Source organism: Zalophus californianus, chromosome 8, assembly GCF_009762305.2.
Source record: "Zalophus californianus isolate mZalCal1 chromosome 8, mZalCal1.pri.v2, whole genome shotgun sequence".
NCBI classification, from domain to species: Eukaryota; Metazoa; Chordata; class Mammalia; order Carnivora; family Otariidae; genus Zalophus; species Zalophus californianus.
The window spans coordinates 54,128,260-54,142,636 of NC_045602.1; the positions used below are offsets into that span (position 1 = coordinate 54,128,260).

General features: G+C 48.5%; 1 protein-coding gene across 1 annotated transcript; it reads right to left on the reverse strand.

The window, feature by feature from the left end:
- Window positions 1–224: 224 nt before the first annotated feature.
- On the reverse strand, window positions 225–14,064 carry PROKR1 (prokineticin receptor 1). The gene is made up of 3 exons (XM_027622736.2): window positions 13,943–14,064; window positions 11,319–11,970; window positions 225–3,488 (listed from the first exon to the last, which is right to left on the reverse strand). Exons 2-3 carry the CDS (start codon window positions 11,801–11,803, stop codon window positions 2,792–2,794), a joined length of 1,182 nt encoding a protein of 393 aa, XP_027478537.2. The 5' UTR covers window positions 11,804–11,970; window positions 13,943–14,064; the 3' UTR covers window positions 225–2,791.
- Between the last annotated feature and the right edge of the window lie 313 nt (window positions 14,065–14,377).

Below are 14,377 nucleotides of genomic sequence, written 5' to 3' on the forward strand. Positions count from 1 at the left end.
CAGTGAAATCTCTTTAGGACAGAGAAGAGAAGTTCGAAGGCAAAAGGCTATGAGGTAGCACCGTTCTCACAATTGCTGATCATAGAATCAGCCTCTATTCAGCGCTCACTGAAAGAAGCACCACGCCATAAATAAGAAGAGGATGGGGAAGAGGGATGAAAATTATAGGCACACTACGGTCCATGATTATATGTGTACTTTTTTTTATTTCACTTGTTCACGACACAACACTTTCATTCACTGTAAAATCACAAGCAGACACAACATCTAAAAATATTACAGACAGTTCAACAAGTGAAAAGTTGATACATTCTAGACTGAAAAGCAAAAAGAAGCGTAGTTGTCACATATAAAAAGCTCCTACTTAATAGTCGATTCTTGCTTAGCATTTCTAATAGAAAAGGTGAATGGAACAACAACATATTATGTCCTTTAATTATGTTTTGGTGCAAAGCTCACTTTCCCGATTTTAGAATGTAACATGTAATTTTATAAGAAACAAGAATTGCCTTCCAAGGCATGTTGGATTTGGGCTAATAGTTTAATCAGTGTTTATTCTCTGAGCGTATTCTGATTGCACTGTAGAATAAGTCTGCTGGATGATTAATAGGAAGCAATAAATAGGTATTTGAATGTGTCTTCCAGGGAAATAAAGTAACTATTTAAAAAATGAACTTGGCTGCCAAAAATAAAGAGTTGACTCTATTTGAAGGGGAAACGCCATACAATTGTTAGTTAAATAGCCTTAGAAATGTGCTGCTCTCGAATTATTTGAGGGCAAAAGGCCACATCTACTCTTTAGGTATACATACCATGAGAGTAAAAAAAAGATTGAGAAACAATATCACATTGCCCAGATTCATGCTGGCTGGGAACAGGCACAGGAACATGGTCAACACTTCCAAGATTATAAAGATGCTCTGATTCTGAAATTCTTAAAACCCTGAGCTCATCTTCTGACTGGAGACACTGCCGTTCCCTGTTACACTTTTACCACCAAGTTTCACTGCCTTGTTACACCAGCATGTTGTCAGGAACTTACGTTCCTGACACATATAGCATGGCTAACAGAAGTAAAGGAATAATTCACACAAAGAATAATGGAAAGGGGGGAGATGGTAAGGTTTCTAGAGACATAAGCCAAGGTGACAGGTTTTTCCTTGTCAGGCATGTTACACACAGTTATTGGTCCGTTCCTTTGATTACTCATGTGGCCGAAAAGAGTTTACCCACGTATTATCTCATTGGTTCTTCACAACCATCTCATCAGGAGCTATCACAGGTATTATGTTTGTCCCCTTTGAGAAGCTTTCCCAAGGGTCACACAGGGGACAGAGCCAAGGCTGGATCAGATCTTCTGGTTCCACAAGTCCAAATTCTAAAATTTGAAACACCAAACAATGAGGGTGCGTTAGGAAGTAGGATGAGCCTTCAATAAGCCTGTGGAGTCACTGAATCCCACTGGGTGCCCACCACCCATTTGTATGTCCCTGTCTTTCCTGGGTGCCCAGGGCTGTACCACCAACCTTCACCACCTGCCACTGGACCACATGGCTTCATTGACACTGAGGAGTGGAAATATGACAGGTCATCTGTCCCAAGACTATATCCATTTTAAAAGAAAAGGAAGTCTTAATCCAAAGGATTAATCACTGTGATGGGCTTCAGGCACCCGTGACAAACACATCTCGCCCTCAAATCATAACAACTGAGGGTGAGAGCTGGTGGAAATGGAAAATGGCTGACAGCTGTATCCATGAGGTGTTGTGTCTACTTTCAAAGATTCTATGTTTCACAAGCGATGGACACAAGGGAAGGAAAAGGACGTAAGGGGAAGCCTAATAGGTCCGAGACAGAATAACTGAGAGGTAGAAGCAGTATCAGCCTTTGACCCAGAAAACCTGAGCTCCTGCCCTGAGCCCCACAGGCTCTTAGATGTCTGCCATTTGCACTCCTCCCCTTGGGATGAGAAGTCCATGGAGCCAAGAGAACATATTCATCCTGAGCCTAGGCCTTCCCTGGAGCAAGTCAAAATACCCGGAACCCCTTAATACCTTGACCAAATGGCTTCCAGGGTCTCTGTGGCTTCTCCTGATGACGAGTCTCACCATGTATGGGCACGGCCATAAGCCCAACGGGTGGCCATGGAGCAGTGCTGAGGAGGAGGGTTTGGACAGAAATTGCCCATGCATATTGGGGTGTCCATGTGCATGCATGTAAGGCTCCTCACGGTGAGAGTCAGGACCAGAGATGAGAATAGAAGGATTGAAGAAAGAACTAGAAGCCTGTCTTGTATTCTTGCTCCAACCCCACAAATGTTAGGAGTGAACTCAAGCCTAAGGACGATCCTAGAGGTGGGCTACATCAGTATCTGATGAGCAGCTGAGATGGTCAGAGAGACCATCACCTTACAAACACATGTACCGCAGTCCTAGATGCCTACTTTGGTTCCCTTCTGGAAAGTCTCTCATTTCAGGCTCTCTATGCCCCAATATTTTTCTTGGCTTAATCCCTATTTCTTTCTGCCAGTTAAATGTTGTGAACACATATACGTTTCACCAGTGCCTACTCTGCACAAATTAGACATTTAGCTAATGTTGGCCACTGGTGCTGGTACCTAGTCACATCAGTTTTAGAAATTCTGAGCTCCTTGAGCACAGTGTTCACACAGTTGTCCATTCACTCTGCCCTCTGCAGCAAACCAAGGGTCCTTGGTTGATGGTTGTATCCTAGTACACTGGTCGGTGTCCCAAAGGTCTGTCTTTGCTTAAACTTTGAACGGTCCATCAGCTTATTTCAGTCTGATACAGTCCACCTCTTCTGTGGCTGGCACCCCTGTGGTTTTAAGATCAAGGTCTGCGCTGGACTTACTCCCATTGTAAGGAGACTTCCAGTGGAGCAGCACGATCTTCTTGAAGTACTTGATGGTGTTGTTCTTGACTGTCACGAAGCACAGAGTGTTGATCATGCTGTTGCTCATGGCGATGCACTCGACAACGTAGAAAGCGGTGAGGTAGTGCTTCTCCTTGACGAACACGGCGGGGAAGAAGTCGCGCACGATGGTGAAGCCGTAGAAGGGCGCCCAGCACAGCACATAGGCAGTGAGGATGCACATGAGCACCAGCACCGTCCTCCTGCGGCAGCGCAGCCTCTTCCGGATCTGCTCCGTCTGGAAGCCCGGCACCGCCTTGAACCAGAGCTCCCGGGAGATCCTTGCGTAGCACAGGGTCATGGTCACCACAGGGCCCACGAACTCGATGCCAAAGATGAAGAGGAAGTAGGACTTGTAGTAGATCTGCTGGTCCACTGGCCAGATCTGGCCACAGAAGATCTTCTCTTGGCTCTTGACGATGATGAGGACCGTTTCAGTTGTGAAGTAGGCGGAAGGGATGGCGATGAGGATGGACACCATCCACACCAAGGCAATCAAGCCAGTGGCTGTTCGATACTTCATCCTGGGTCTCAGCGGGTGGACAATGGCCAGATATCTAGGACAAGAACAGAAATGGGGTCAACGACTGTGAGGAGGAAGTTCTGGGTGATATTGTTTAATTGTCTAATATTGTCTAATAACAATATTAGAAGATGCAACTGAAAAGTATGTGTGAAGGAGACAGTTTTAAATATGGTATATACTCAATAAATGGTAACTATTATTAAGTGTAGTAGTAATGCCTCCCATTGGCTTCTGGCCTGGCACCGTTCCCAGGTCCTTCCTGTGTCCAGGGCCATTCATCCTAATAACCCCACCGTTTAGAGCTAAGAGGGCCTGATAATTCCAAAGAGTTGTCAGGAGAACTTGCCCCTTCCAGTGGAAGCCGTGGGCAAAGTTCTGTCTTCATTCCACATTTTTAAAAAATATTGCTCTGTATGCAAAAGTGAAGGAAGAGCGCGTGACAACGTACCTTATTTTTCAGGTGTAAAAATGGAATCTGGAGACAAGATGAGTGACACTCTCAAGCTCACATACCACAGGACCCTTGATAGAAAACATTTAACCTCATCTCATGGTTGATGTGAAAAATCAATCAAGAATATACACTGAATGTATTTTTTTTTAACCACAAAGCACCAGACAGTAAAAGATATTGCTTTTGTTCTTTCCCAAAAAACCACACTGCTGTTGCCACAGTGGTCCAGGAACAAAGACAGAGCACTTTCTGGGGGATATGAGTCATTTGTGTGGTATGAAAGCCTCCTTCTCGGAGAGTTCTGGTTTCCTGGAAGACTTTCTGTATCTGGCAGGGGGTAGAAGTTGGAGAAGGAGAAAGATGGAGAGGGAAGTGGGAGGAAATGGCTAAACAACGTCATGTTCTCACGTGCCCATGGCTTCTCCCAGGTAGAGCCAAGAGCAAATGTGAGAGAAGCCTGAGGAAAGCCAGACCGACTCTATTCCCTTTGAAACCGATGCCTTTGAGGTCATCGTTCTTGGGATTTTGATTGGAAGAAGTTCATTCCTATTTTTTTTCCTGATTATATTCCTGCTATTTGTGTCCCTCTTCCCCCAAACACAGGCAGCCAGCTCCACTGAGTGTCATTTGGAGAGTTCACTGGAGCGAGACTCCTGCTCTCTTCTAGAGATGTGAGATGAAGTTGGATGGGTTGGGTCCACCCTCTGTACACCCAGCTGGCTGCTTGATGTCCTCGGCCACCGGCAACAGTCCCTGTCACTCTGGTCAATCTCCCAAGCACTGAAGGATGGAATGGGAATGTCTGCGGGGTGTTGGCAATGCTCCTGGCAATGCACGTGTATGGGCCCTTCAGAAAGACCACAGTGCTCCCGCTATAATGAGTGCACCAAACTCACTCAGACTCATAACAAGTACTAAAAGTTTAGTATCTTTGCTCTCACTCACTCTCTCCCTCTTTATCTGCCCCACCATGTTCTATTGATTATTCTGTCAAAGAATATTTCTATATTTCTACTTGTTTACTATATGAATTTTCACTACATAATTCTATTCCTTCCTTTCTCAATGGCAACTTCCTAAGTCCTTATGATGTTTCAAGATCAGAGTGTTTTTTTTATTTCAGTGAACAAGTGGGAGAGGATGACGATCTAGGAGTCAGAAGACCAAGAATCTAATTCCAGCTTTGCCACAAACTTGTTATGTGAATTTGAGTCATTTTTGTTAGTCCTGTGGGCTCAATTTACTCATCTGTAATATGGGGATATCATCGGCCTCGCCAACCTCACAGAGATACTGCAAGGTTCCAGTTAGACAGTGTGAGATAGGGAAACTATAGGACTCCATCAAAATCTGCTTTTTCCTCCTTTTCCTGCTTCTAGTCTTGCTAGGAACTGCACCCCCATTTTACACATGCCTCATAATGCAAAGAGTATATGTCCTCCTTGGAAGGGACAAGGAGTTAATGATTTCTTTAGAATAGCTATCACCTAAGGAAGGGCCACATGAGAATGACCCGACAAAGCCATCAGATGCATATTCCAGGCCACCGGCTCCAGACATCTCAACACGAAGACCCCCGGCTCCAAGAAGTAACACCTGGGCCCTGGTCCTTGTTCTAACCAGTTCCTGGATGCCTGAGAGAACACGTATACTAGACCACAGTCCCCAGTAAAAACCCCAGACCTCGAACAAAGGAGAGATTCCCTCCTTTCCTTTCTGAGTCTCGCACTCTGGCTGTCCCTGCACTCTCTCTAAACCTTCAATAAACTGCTTTCACCTCATGCTGGCTCGTGTTTGCCTTCTGTCCTGCGTGCAGCTAGGGACCCCTCTTGGCTGGTCCTCCGGGACCCCCCATGGGTCCTCAGACCCAGCCTGCTGGCATCAACGGCACATAAACAACCAGAGGTTTCTAATTACAAGAAATGGTTAGCAACCGAAAGTGTATTTTTTCAGAGCTATTCTGTATACACAGCAATTTTTTTTTTTACCTGTTATTGGCAAAGTTCATTTTCAAGTTCTCTGCTACTTGCTATTTTATTGGATCTATTTATCTTCACATCAAAATTAATCTTCAGGGTAACCTGTGACTCCCCATCAGATGTTTATTCCATCCTGGCTCTCTCGGCCTTCACCCCGACTCCAACCCCAGGGTTAGCACCAGGAGCTGTGCAAGAAGCCCTCCAAATACATTTACCAAAAGGAAAATTGCAAAACTGTTTCAAGGATTGCCAGCAGTCTTGGCTGTGATAGGATCAGAACTCCAGAACTCTAGCATAGTAATACTTGCTTATGTTCGTAAAGCAGCTTATAATTTACAGAGCATTTTTAAATCTACTTTCTCATTACATGTCCCTAAGTCTATTGAATAGGTAAGAGAACAAAGATGACCATTTCACAGATGAGCAAATTGAGATTCGGAGAAGTTAAATAACCTGCCAAAGGCCACACAGCTAGAAATTGACAGACCCATGCTGCAGACCCATCCATGTCTTGCTCCAAATCCAGTTGGGTCTCCTATACGCCACTTGTCCCCTCCCTCCCTTTCTTACTGGAGCAAGCAGCACCCCTTCTTTCTACCCTCCTGGCATCCCACCAGAATCCTAGCATCCTTTTTCTCGTTTCTCTCCATCGTAGTTGATTTCTACCTATTGATGTTCCAAGGAGTCGGGCAACAGCAGCTGCTTTTCTCTACTTACGTGTATGTCCTTGGCTTGCCCTATGTGTCTACCAGTATAATGGCTCAGGTCCAGATCCGCTTAGAGCCAACATTTCCCAGAGAACAGAGAATGAAGGCTGCTGGACAAAGAAACATCCAGGCAGTGATTGTGTGATGAGGGTGGGCTGGGTGATTAAGCAAAGAATATTTGGGCTCCCTCTATCCCTAGGACCCAGCCCCAGATCAAACCATGGAAATGGTGGTTGCAGCAGCTTCTAGGCCATTCATGAGATCATCGGGGAATTCAGAACCTGCTCCGCGGGCCAGTCAGCCCCATCAATGAACTCACTGGGGAGCATTTGTGCTTCTTAAGGTTGAGCACAGGTACTCAAGCCTTAGCTGGCCCCATGCAGACAGAAGAGAAGAGCGGTCAGTGGGCAGACTGGCTGGTCATTTCCCCTGGGATCTATGGATTACACATTGAGTCCAGTGCAGGTGTCTCCACATCCAAGAGGGAACCCAGACCTTGGCGGACAGAGTCCTCTGATGATCTTTTCCAGCTCCCCACTCCATCAGGTCTGACTTCCTGTACCTAGATTTTGAGATCTTCTGGAATATGACCCTATCTTTTCTGATCTCGATTCTGCTTCTGTCCCTTGCCCCCGAGGATCCCACAGACCTCCCCAAGGGATCTCACACCTCAAGCATTCCCACCCTGTCTTTTTGCAAACACTGCCCTACCTTCATGGAAAACCTCTCCTGTCCTTTACTGTCATTAGTTGAAGGCCAGTTAAAAGTCAGCCTCCTCCATGCAGCCTCCTTTGACTCCTCTAGTATACAACGGTGTCACCCTTCCATAAATTTCATTTGGAATTCATCCTTTACTTTATGTTCTGTTTACTAAGTGTTAGTCCACCATCCCCCTCCCCCTCCCCCTGATGGTAAGCTCCTCCAGAGCTCAGTCTTACTTCTTTTGTAACTTTTTGCTGTCAGTGAATTGTGGGCACCTAGGATTTTAGTAAAACTTCACTCTCAGCAAGTGCTTGGCACTGGATGAATAGAAATGTAACAAAAGCCATCGTGACAGTTCTCAAAAAGATTGCAACCTCTTTTAGAAAACAGGACATAAATGTGTTTACCTAGCCTGAGCCTGGGAGGCCGTCTGGGACTCAATAATCATAATGAAAGGTGAAGGGATTTGAGCCATATTTTGTAGACAATGGAGTTAGTAGAGGTCTTTTGAGCAAGAGAGGGGAGATGCGTAGGAGACGGGGGATTAATTTAGCTGCAACCTTGCTTCCTTCTCTGGGCCACAGGAGCCTTTTCTCTGTTCTTTGAACCCTTCATGTTTGTTCCCATCTCGGGGCCTTTGCACTGACAATTTCCTCTGTGTGGAATGCGTTCTCTCAATCTTCACACGGCTGGCTTTATTTATTTATTATTTATTTTCAAAGTTCCCTTCAAATGCCTTCTCCTCAGGGACACTTTCCTGATGACGTACCTGTCACTTTCAGTGTTTGTCTTTTTTGTTCAGAGCCTTTCTGAAATTACCTTTGTTTGTTTGCCTGACTGTGATCTCTCTCCACTCCTGTGGGTAAAAGCTCCACGACGGCGAGGAGCTGTTTTCTCTCCTGCACCGTCATGTACCAGTGCTTGGCCAGGTCTCTGTCATACCATAGTTGCTCTACAAAAACGCGCTGTTTGAATGAATGAATGTTTAGCACAGACTGTGAGGGGAGGAGCGGTGGCAGCTGGACAGAGCCAAGAGGCACTGAGGCAAGGAGCCCGGGCTGAAGTGAACAGGGTGGCGGGGCGGGGGTGGGGGGGTGTAGTAGGCACTGACACGTCCTTTAAACCAAAGGCATGCTGGAGAAAGGGAGAGAGCAGCCGTGACAACAGAGCCGAGCTAGCGTAGATGTCTGCGAGAACCACGGAACCAATCTCAGAAACAGAGAAGCTAGAACGTAAGTAGTTCTGTTCTGGTACAGCGTCATAGCTGCATTTCTTAGAAACCTTGCACTATCAGGTGCCTGGGTGGCTCAGTTGGTTAAGCGACTGCCTTCGGCTCAGGTCATGATCCTGGAGTCCCAGGATCGAGTCCCACATCGGGCTTCCTGCTCAGCAGGGAGTCTGCTTCTCCCTCTGACCCTCTTCCCTCTCGTGCTTTCTATCTCTCATTCTCTCTCTCTCAAATAAATAAATAAAATCTTTAAAAAAAAAAAGAAACCTTGCATTATCTTTTTTTAAACATCACATCCTAAAAACAATCATGGCAACGAAAATGAATCACTTCAATAGAAAACTTCCATTAGTTTACTTGTGTTTGTTTTGTTGTTGTTCCTGGAAGCGTTCATTTAAAAATTCTAAGAGCCACTGTTTATTTGTTGCTTACTCCAGTTTAAGCCTTATTCCAAACAATTACATGTATTACTTCCTTTAATTCTCAAGGCAACCCATCCTTAAGTCTTCTTATTATTCCTATTGTACACAGGAGAAAACTGAGGCAGGGAGATGTTAAAGAACTCACATGGGGAGCAGCCGCTAACAGGTGCAGCAGCAGGGGTTTGAACCCTGGCAGAATAACCATTAACACTACCCCTACAATTTCATTAAACAAAAATAAAGGCATTTTTATAACTGGGGTGTATTTGTTAGATCGAGATAAAAATGAGTTGTCCCAAACTAACCAAATAGAACCTGAAAATCCCTGATCACATCCTGAACAACACACAAGGCCAGACAAAAATCAATGGGGTCCTGACCACAAAAGTGAAATTAGATGGTAAAAACACATACAAATACTTTGAAGCAAGGATCACAAACTTCAGTTAAAGTAACTTCACACCTTGGAGCAGCCAGTTAGTTGGCCAAGGCCCCAGGCGGCCTGTGTGGGCCAACAGTGCTTTCCTCCAGTGTCTGGCTTCCAAGTCTCCAATCACAACACCACTGTAAACACTAGCAGTCCCACAATGCAAAGCATGTTCTCCAGTGAACTTTTTTATTGTATCTAAATTGCATTACATAAACTCACACTGCAAGAGAAATGCCTGCAGGATTTTAGACAGCTGAGTTTGGTACATAAGTAGGATACGAATGTGAAAAAATGCAATAGCTTCAGGTGGATTGATTGACACAGACATCACCTCTTACATGTTCAGAATAACCCAAGGCCCCTTAACTTACCCTGGCCTCTGTCCCCCTTGAAGCCACGCCCTCCTGCCTTGTGACCCCTTCCGACAATGGGCCCTTACATCCTAAAATGGATCTCACCCAGGGAACACAAGGCCTGCCCCAAAGCAGGCAGTAGCCTACCCCACTTCTAGTGGCTGAGAGCACCCCCCTCCACAAGGATGTCTTGCTGGAGTGAAACTTCAGGAAAGGACCCTCTATGCTTTCAGTATCTACTTTCAGAAAGATCAGAGACAAGGTTCCTGGAGCTCTTCCTTGACCGCCCTGAAAGGGACTTAGGGAAAGATACTCTACTTGACTGTCCCTTTCCTGATTCACCGAGGGTCTGTTCCTGGGTGGCTAACATGCCATGGAGCTCCCGGACTCCTATGGAGGACCCTGGCCAAAGTAGCCCTCTGCAGGGACGACAACTCCGAGCACCTTCTTTCCAAAGGGGACAGAGCCAGGGCTGGTTAAGCAGCGAACTCCCTATCACTCCTCCCAGGAGAAAGGAGACAAAGGCCCCAACCTTTAATGCTTTTAAAGCCAGGGTTCTTCTTGAGAACAGGGTTGACCCCCTGTCCTGGGTAGTGGCCTGTTTCCAGGTTATCCAATCTCTGGTTGTTCTGCCTTTGGCTTCAGGAAACAGGTTCGATCTGCTGTGCTCTTCCCCGGAACACTGCCCTGGGATGTCCCGATGGCGAGGGGCAGGCTAAATTCCACCAGAGCCCTAGGGCCATGAAACTGGGAGGGCATCTGGGCTCCGGGCTCTCTGGGTTCTGGGAGAGAGACGGGTTGTTCAGATCCAAGTACACATTGGTCCTTACCCTCCAGGCAACTGGCTCTGGACTATACCAAGGTGCTTCGTAAATGTGAGTAAACTTTGGGCAGAAAGGCTTGCAAAGATTGTCCTGAGGGAACAAAACCCATCTTGGTTCTTAGCACAAGTGATTGTCCTAAACAAGGAGACTAAACACAACAGAAGAAAGATCTGCATAGACTGCTCTTACTGCTTTGATTTCCCATCACTAGAAACAGGTCTTCTGTACCGTCATGTGCAAATGTATGGAAAGGAGCAAACTGATTAATGCAACAACAAAAAAGAACAAGTAAAAGTATGTTACCTTTTTTCCTTTTTCTATTTTGTTCAAAACAAATCATCAATCTTATTTTAAAATCAACTGGTGTTGGGAGTTGGGGAAGGGCTGCTTGTATTTTGAGAAAATCTTCCTCAGGATTTCTAAGTTGATTCAAGAGGTACCCGCCTGGAACTTGAACTTGTCCCTCCACGCTCCTCTTACCTATGTACCTCTAGACGTTGACTGGATACATCTAGGCGCATGTCCATAGCAGAGGGATCAAAAGCCTTCCCAACTGCTCAACTCTGGGGAGCTCTACTGTCCCTGCCCACAGCTGGAAAACTAGAACTCTCCTTACTATTCAGTCAATGGGCCCACTTTTTAACCCCCCATGCCTCTATATGGATGGAGAATAAAGATCTCTCTCATCAGTCCACATCTGCTGTAAAGGAAGGGACAGTTCCAATGCCCCCTTTCCTATTGTCTCTGTGCCCCCTTACTCACCTGTCGATGGCAATGGCCAGCAGGGCATTGGTGGAGACATAGAGAGAGACAGTACGCAGGTAGTTGACAGAGGCGCACATGACATGACCATGCTCCCAGGACAGCTGCCGCACCACGTAGTAATCCATCTCAAAGGGGCAGCAGACAATGGCCACCAGGAAATCAGAGATGGCCAGGTTGGCGATGAGCAGGTTGGTAAGGCTGCGCAGCTTCTTGTAGCGGGCCAGAGCAGCAATGAAGATGAAGTTGCCAATGCCACAGACCAGCATGATGCCCACTAGGGCCATGCCAATGACGATCTTGGCAGCAAAGAAAGTACGGGAATTGGTCACATCCTCCTCTTCATCCAAAGGCATATCATAGTCACCATAGCTGAAGTTGAATGGGAAGGAAGCAGCGTGGGCTCCAGGAGGGGCCGGCACAGAAAGGAAGGTGGTGGAGGTGTTGCTAGCATCCGCATCCATGACCCCTGCCGTGATCTCCATCTGGCCAGGTGGTGCTCTGAGCAGTGCTACTTAGAATTCCTCTGACGTGATGTGTGGGAGGCTGATGTCTTCTCCCCTCTCTGCTTACACTCAGCTCTCCTTTAATGAGTCAGAATCTGTCTGCCAGCATCCTTGGGGGAACAGTATCTGAGCTCCATCCTAAGCCCCTGAAAGACATACCAAACAGTTGTCTACACATGTGGGTGAACTGGCCAAATTCAAAACCATCCTGTAACCCAAGCAGACCCATTAGCCACCTGCTCAGAACGAACATTGAGTGATGGAGCGGAAATAAAGGAACCAGGGAGAGAAAACAGATGAATAAAAACCACAGACCCACTCCTACAGGGGAGGCTGCATTGCTGTAGAGACAACCAGGCGCCGGCTCAGTGTATTTCGTTTCTACTGAAGATCTGAAATGCTGCAGTTTTGCTCAAGGACCGAAGTTGAGTGTGGGGAAGCTAAAGAGAATGAAGGTGACCTGCTCTAAACTCTACTCCCCGTCCTAACAGCTCGAACTTGGTCTTTGTGAAACTGTCCGATTCTGTGGCTTAAGAGAAGTTATGCTGAATATCATCCATCAGCCGCATATGAGACAACCCTGTCTGCTCGCCCTGAGCTGGTCTCCTTCCTCTGGCAGAACACAGCTCTAAAGTCCCGGAGCCTATCTAGCAGTACCCTTTTCCTCTCCTCACTGGTTTTCCTGTGCCCACATCCAAGTCTGCTGTGACCCTAGCAGTCAGGCACAGCATTTACCAAGGCCTGTCCCCCAGCAGAGGCTGCAGGGTTGAAATCACAGCCTAAATCCCCAAGTGGCTTAGAAAGGGGGCTCTGGAGCAAAACCCTTCCTTGACTGGTTGCGTGTCCTGAGGTAAATAGCTTAAACACTCAAGAGTTTCAACATCCTCCAGGCAGCAGATCAATAACATCTGTAAAGCACGGAGCTCCCTAGAGAGGGAGGGTGTTACACCCTAGGACTGCAAAGAATTACTGTTGAGTGCTCAGGCCTTCTCAGTCAGCCACAAGGAAGGGGAGGGGAATCCTGACCCAGATGACTCCACCGCAGCACATATGGAGGGGGGGGAGCTGCACTGCTGGGGACCCAAAACCAAGAGGAACCCCTGCCCTCTCCTTGCGATCCCGGCGGGCTTCAGCAGTCCCAGTCCCGCCCAGAGCCTGAAAACATCAGACCAACTTGCTGGGATGTAAGGGAGCTGGGGTCTGGAAGGGACCTCAGATGTCAGGAACACCGGAGAGGGCAGACAAGGACAGAAAGCCTGAGGTTCCTGAGAACGGGAGACACCTAGCAACCCCTGTGCCCCCGGGAAAGCCTGCTGCCCACACTCCTCAGCGGTGAGATCTCCAGAGCCTGTCTTTGGAGGACCCGGGTTAAAGTCGCTCTGCACCCCAATGAGGCTCAGCCACTACTTGCCTCTCCCCGCCAACTCCTCAACCCCCATTTTTCTTACATTTTTCCCTTCCTCCGAGCCATCAGTTCTGTCCCTCTCAGTCCCTGCCCTATGTCCCTGTCAGGTGTGAGCACAACCGTGAGCTGAAAGGTCAGAGGGGGCCAAGTCTCGGGGTCCACACAGCTGCAATCCCGGTGGGACAGTCCTCACCCCTTGCAGGCCCCGTGCGTCTCTGAGGCACGCCCCCCCCCCCAGGGGTACCCTTCAAGCATGCTACCTGGAAGACTCCAAGTCAGGTTTTTAAAACAAAGGGTAATATAAACTTCTTGGGGCGCGGGGAGTGTTGGGAGATTTAGCATTCGGGGAGAAATTATCCTGCGATCTCTTCTCCTGTACTCTCACCTCTCAAAGAGGAACCCCATTCCTTTCCCACCCAGTGTCCCCTGGGGCATTGTCGTTTAGCGCTCGCCCCCTGGCCAGACCCTGCGGATCACTGGAAGCCTCTCTGCAGCCCGGGCGGAGAAGACCTCTGGGACTCCCACCTTTCTCCACGGAGTCGCGGAGGCTACTCCAAGGGCAGAGGGACGGGTAACCCGGCTCCCGTGAGGAAATGAGCGCGAAAGCAAGTCTCTGGAAAAGCCTTCTCCCCGCTCAGAAGACCCCGCACCCCGCGGCCGCGCGTGCCGCGTGGGGTCCTCGGAGCATCTCTCCGGGAGTGCGCGCTCGGTACCTGCGGCATCCCGGCGGGCGGACGAAGTCCCGGTTCTCTCTCAGGGCCCGGGGGCACGAACTGCTGCTCCCAGAGGCCCGCAGGGACCGGACGGGTCCCCTCTCTTCCTCCTCTTCTCCCGGCTCTCTCCCGGCTCGGGCGGGAGCTGCGCTCGCGCCGCCGCCGCAGATCCTAGGAACGCGGGCCCGGAGGCAGGGCCACCCCCAGCCCGGGCCCGCCCCGCACTGGCGATCCCCGCCCCCGTTGGGCGCCGGGCCCCAGAGTACCGCCAGCTGATGAGAAAAGGCTTGCTCCGGCAGAGTCCGCAGGGCTCCCGGACGTACTGGGGTCCCTGCTGCAGGGAGGCATGGGGTGGCGGGGGGACCGGGCTGGGCACGTCAGGGTCGCTGGGCCGGCGCGCGGCTGGGAACCCGGGAGTCGCGCCCGGACCGGAGA

Excerpts from the sequence above, each read along its gene's own strand:
- PROKR1 (XM_027622736.2), bottom strand. The coding sequence starts at position 11,803 with ATGGAGATCACGGCAGGGGTCATGGATGCGGATGCTAGCAACACCTCC. Across the intron at positions 3,489-11,318 it reads CTGGCCATTGCCATCGACAG|ATATCTGGCCATTGTCCACC; the intron begins GTGAGTAAGGGG and ends TTCTTGTCCTAG.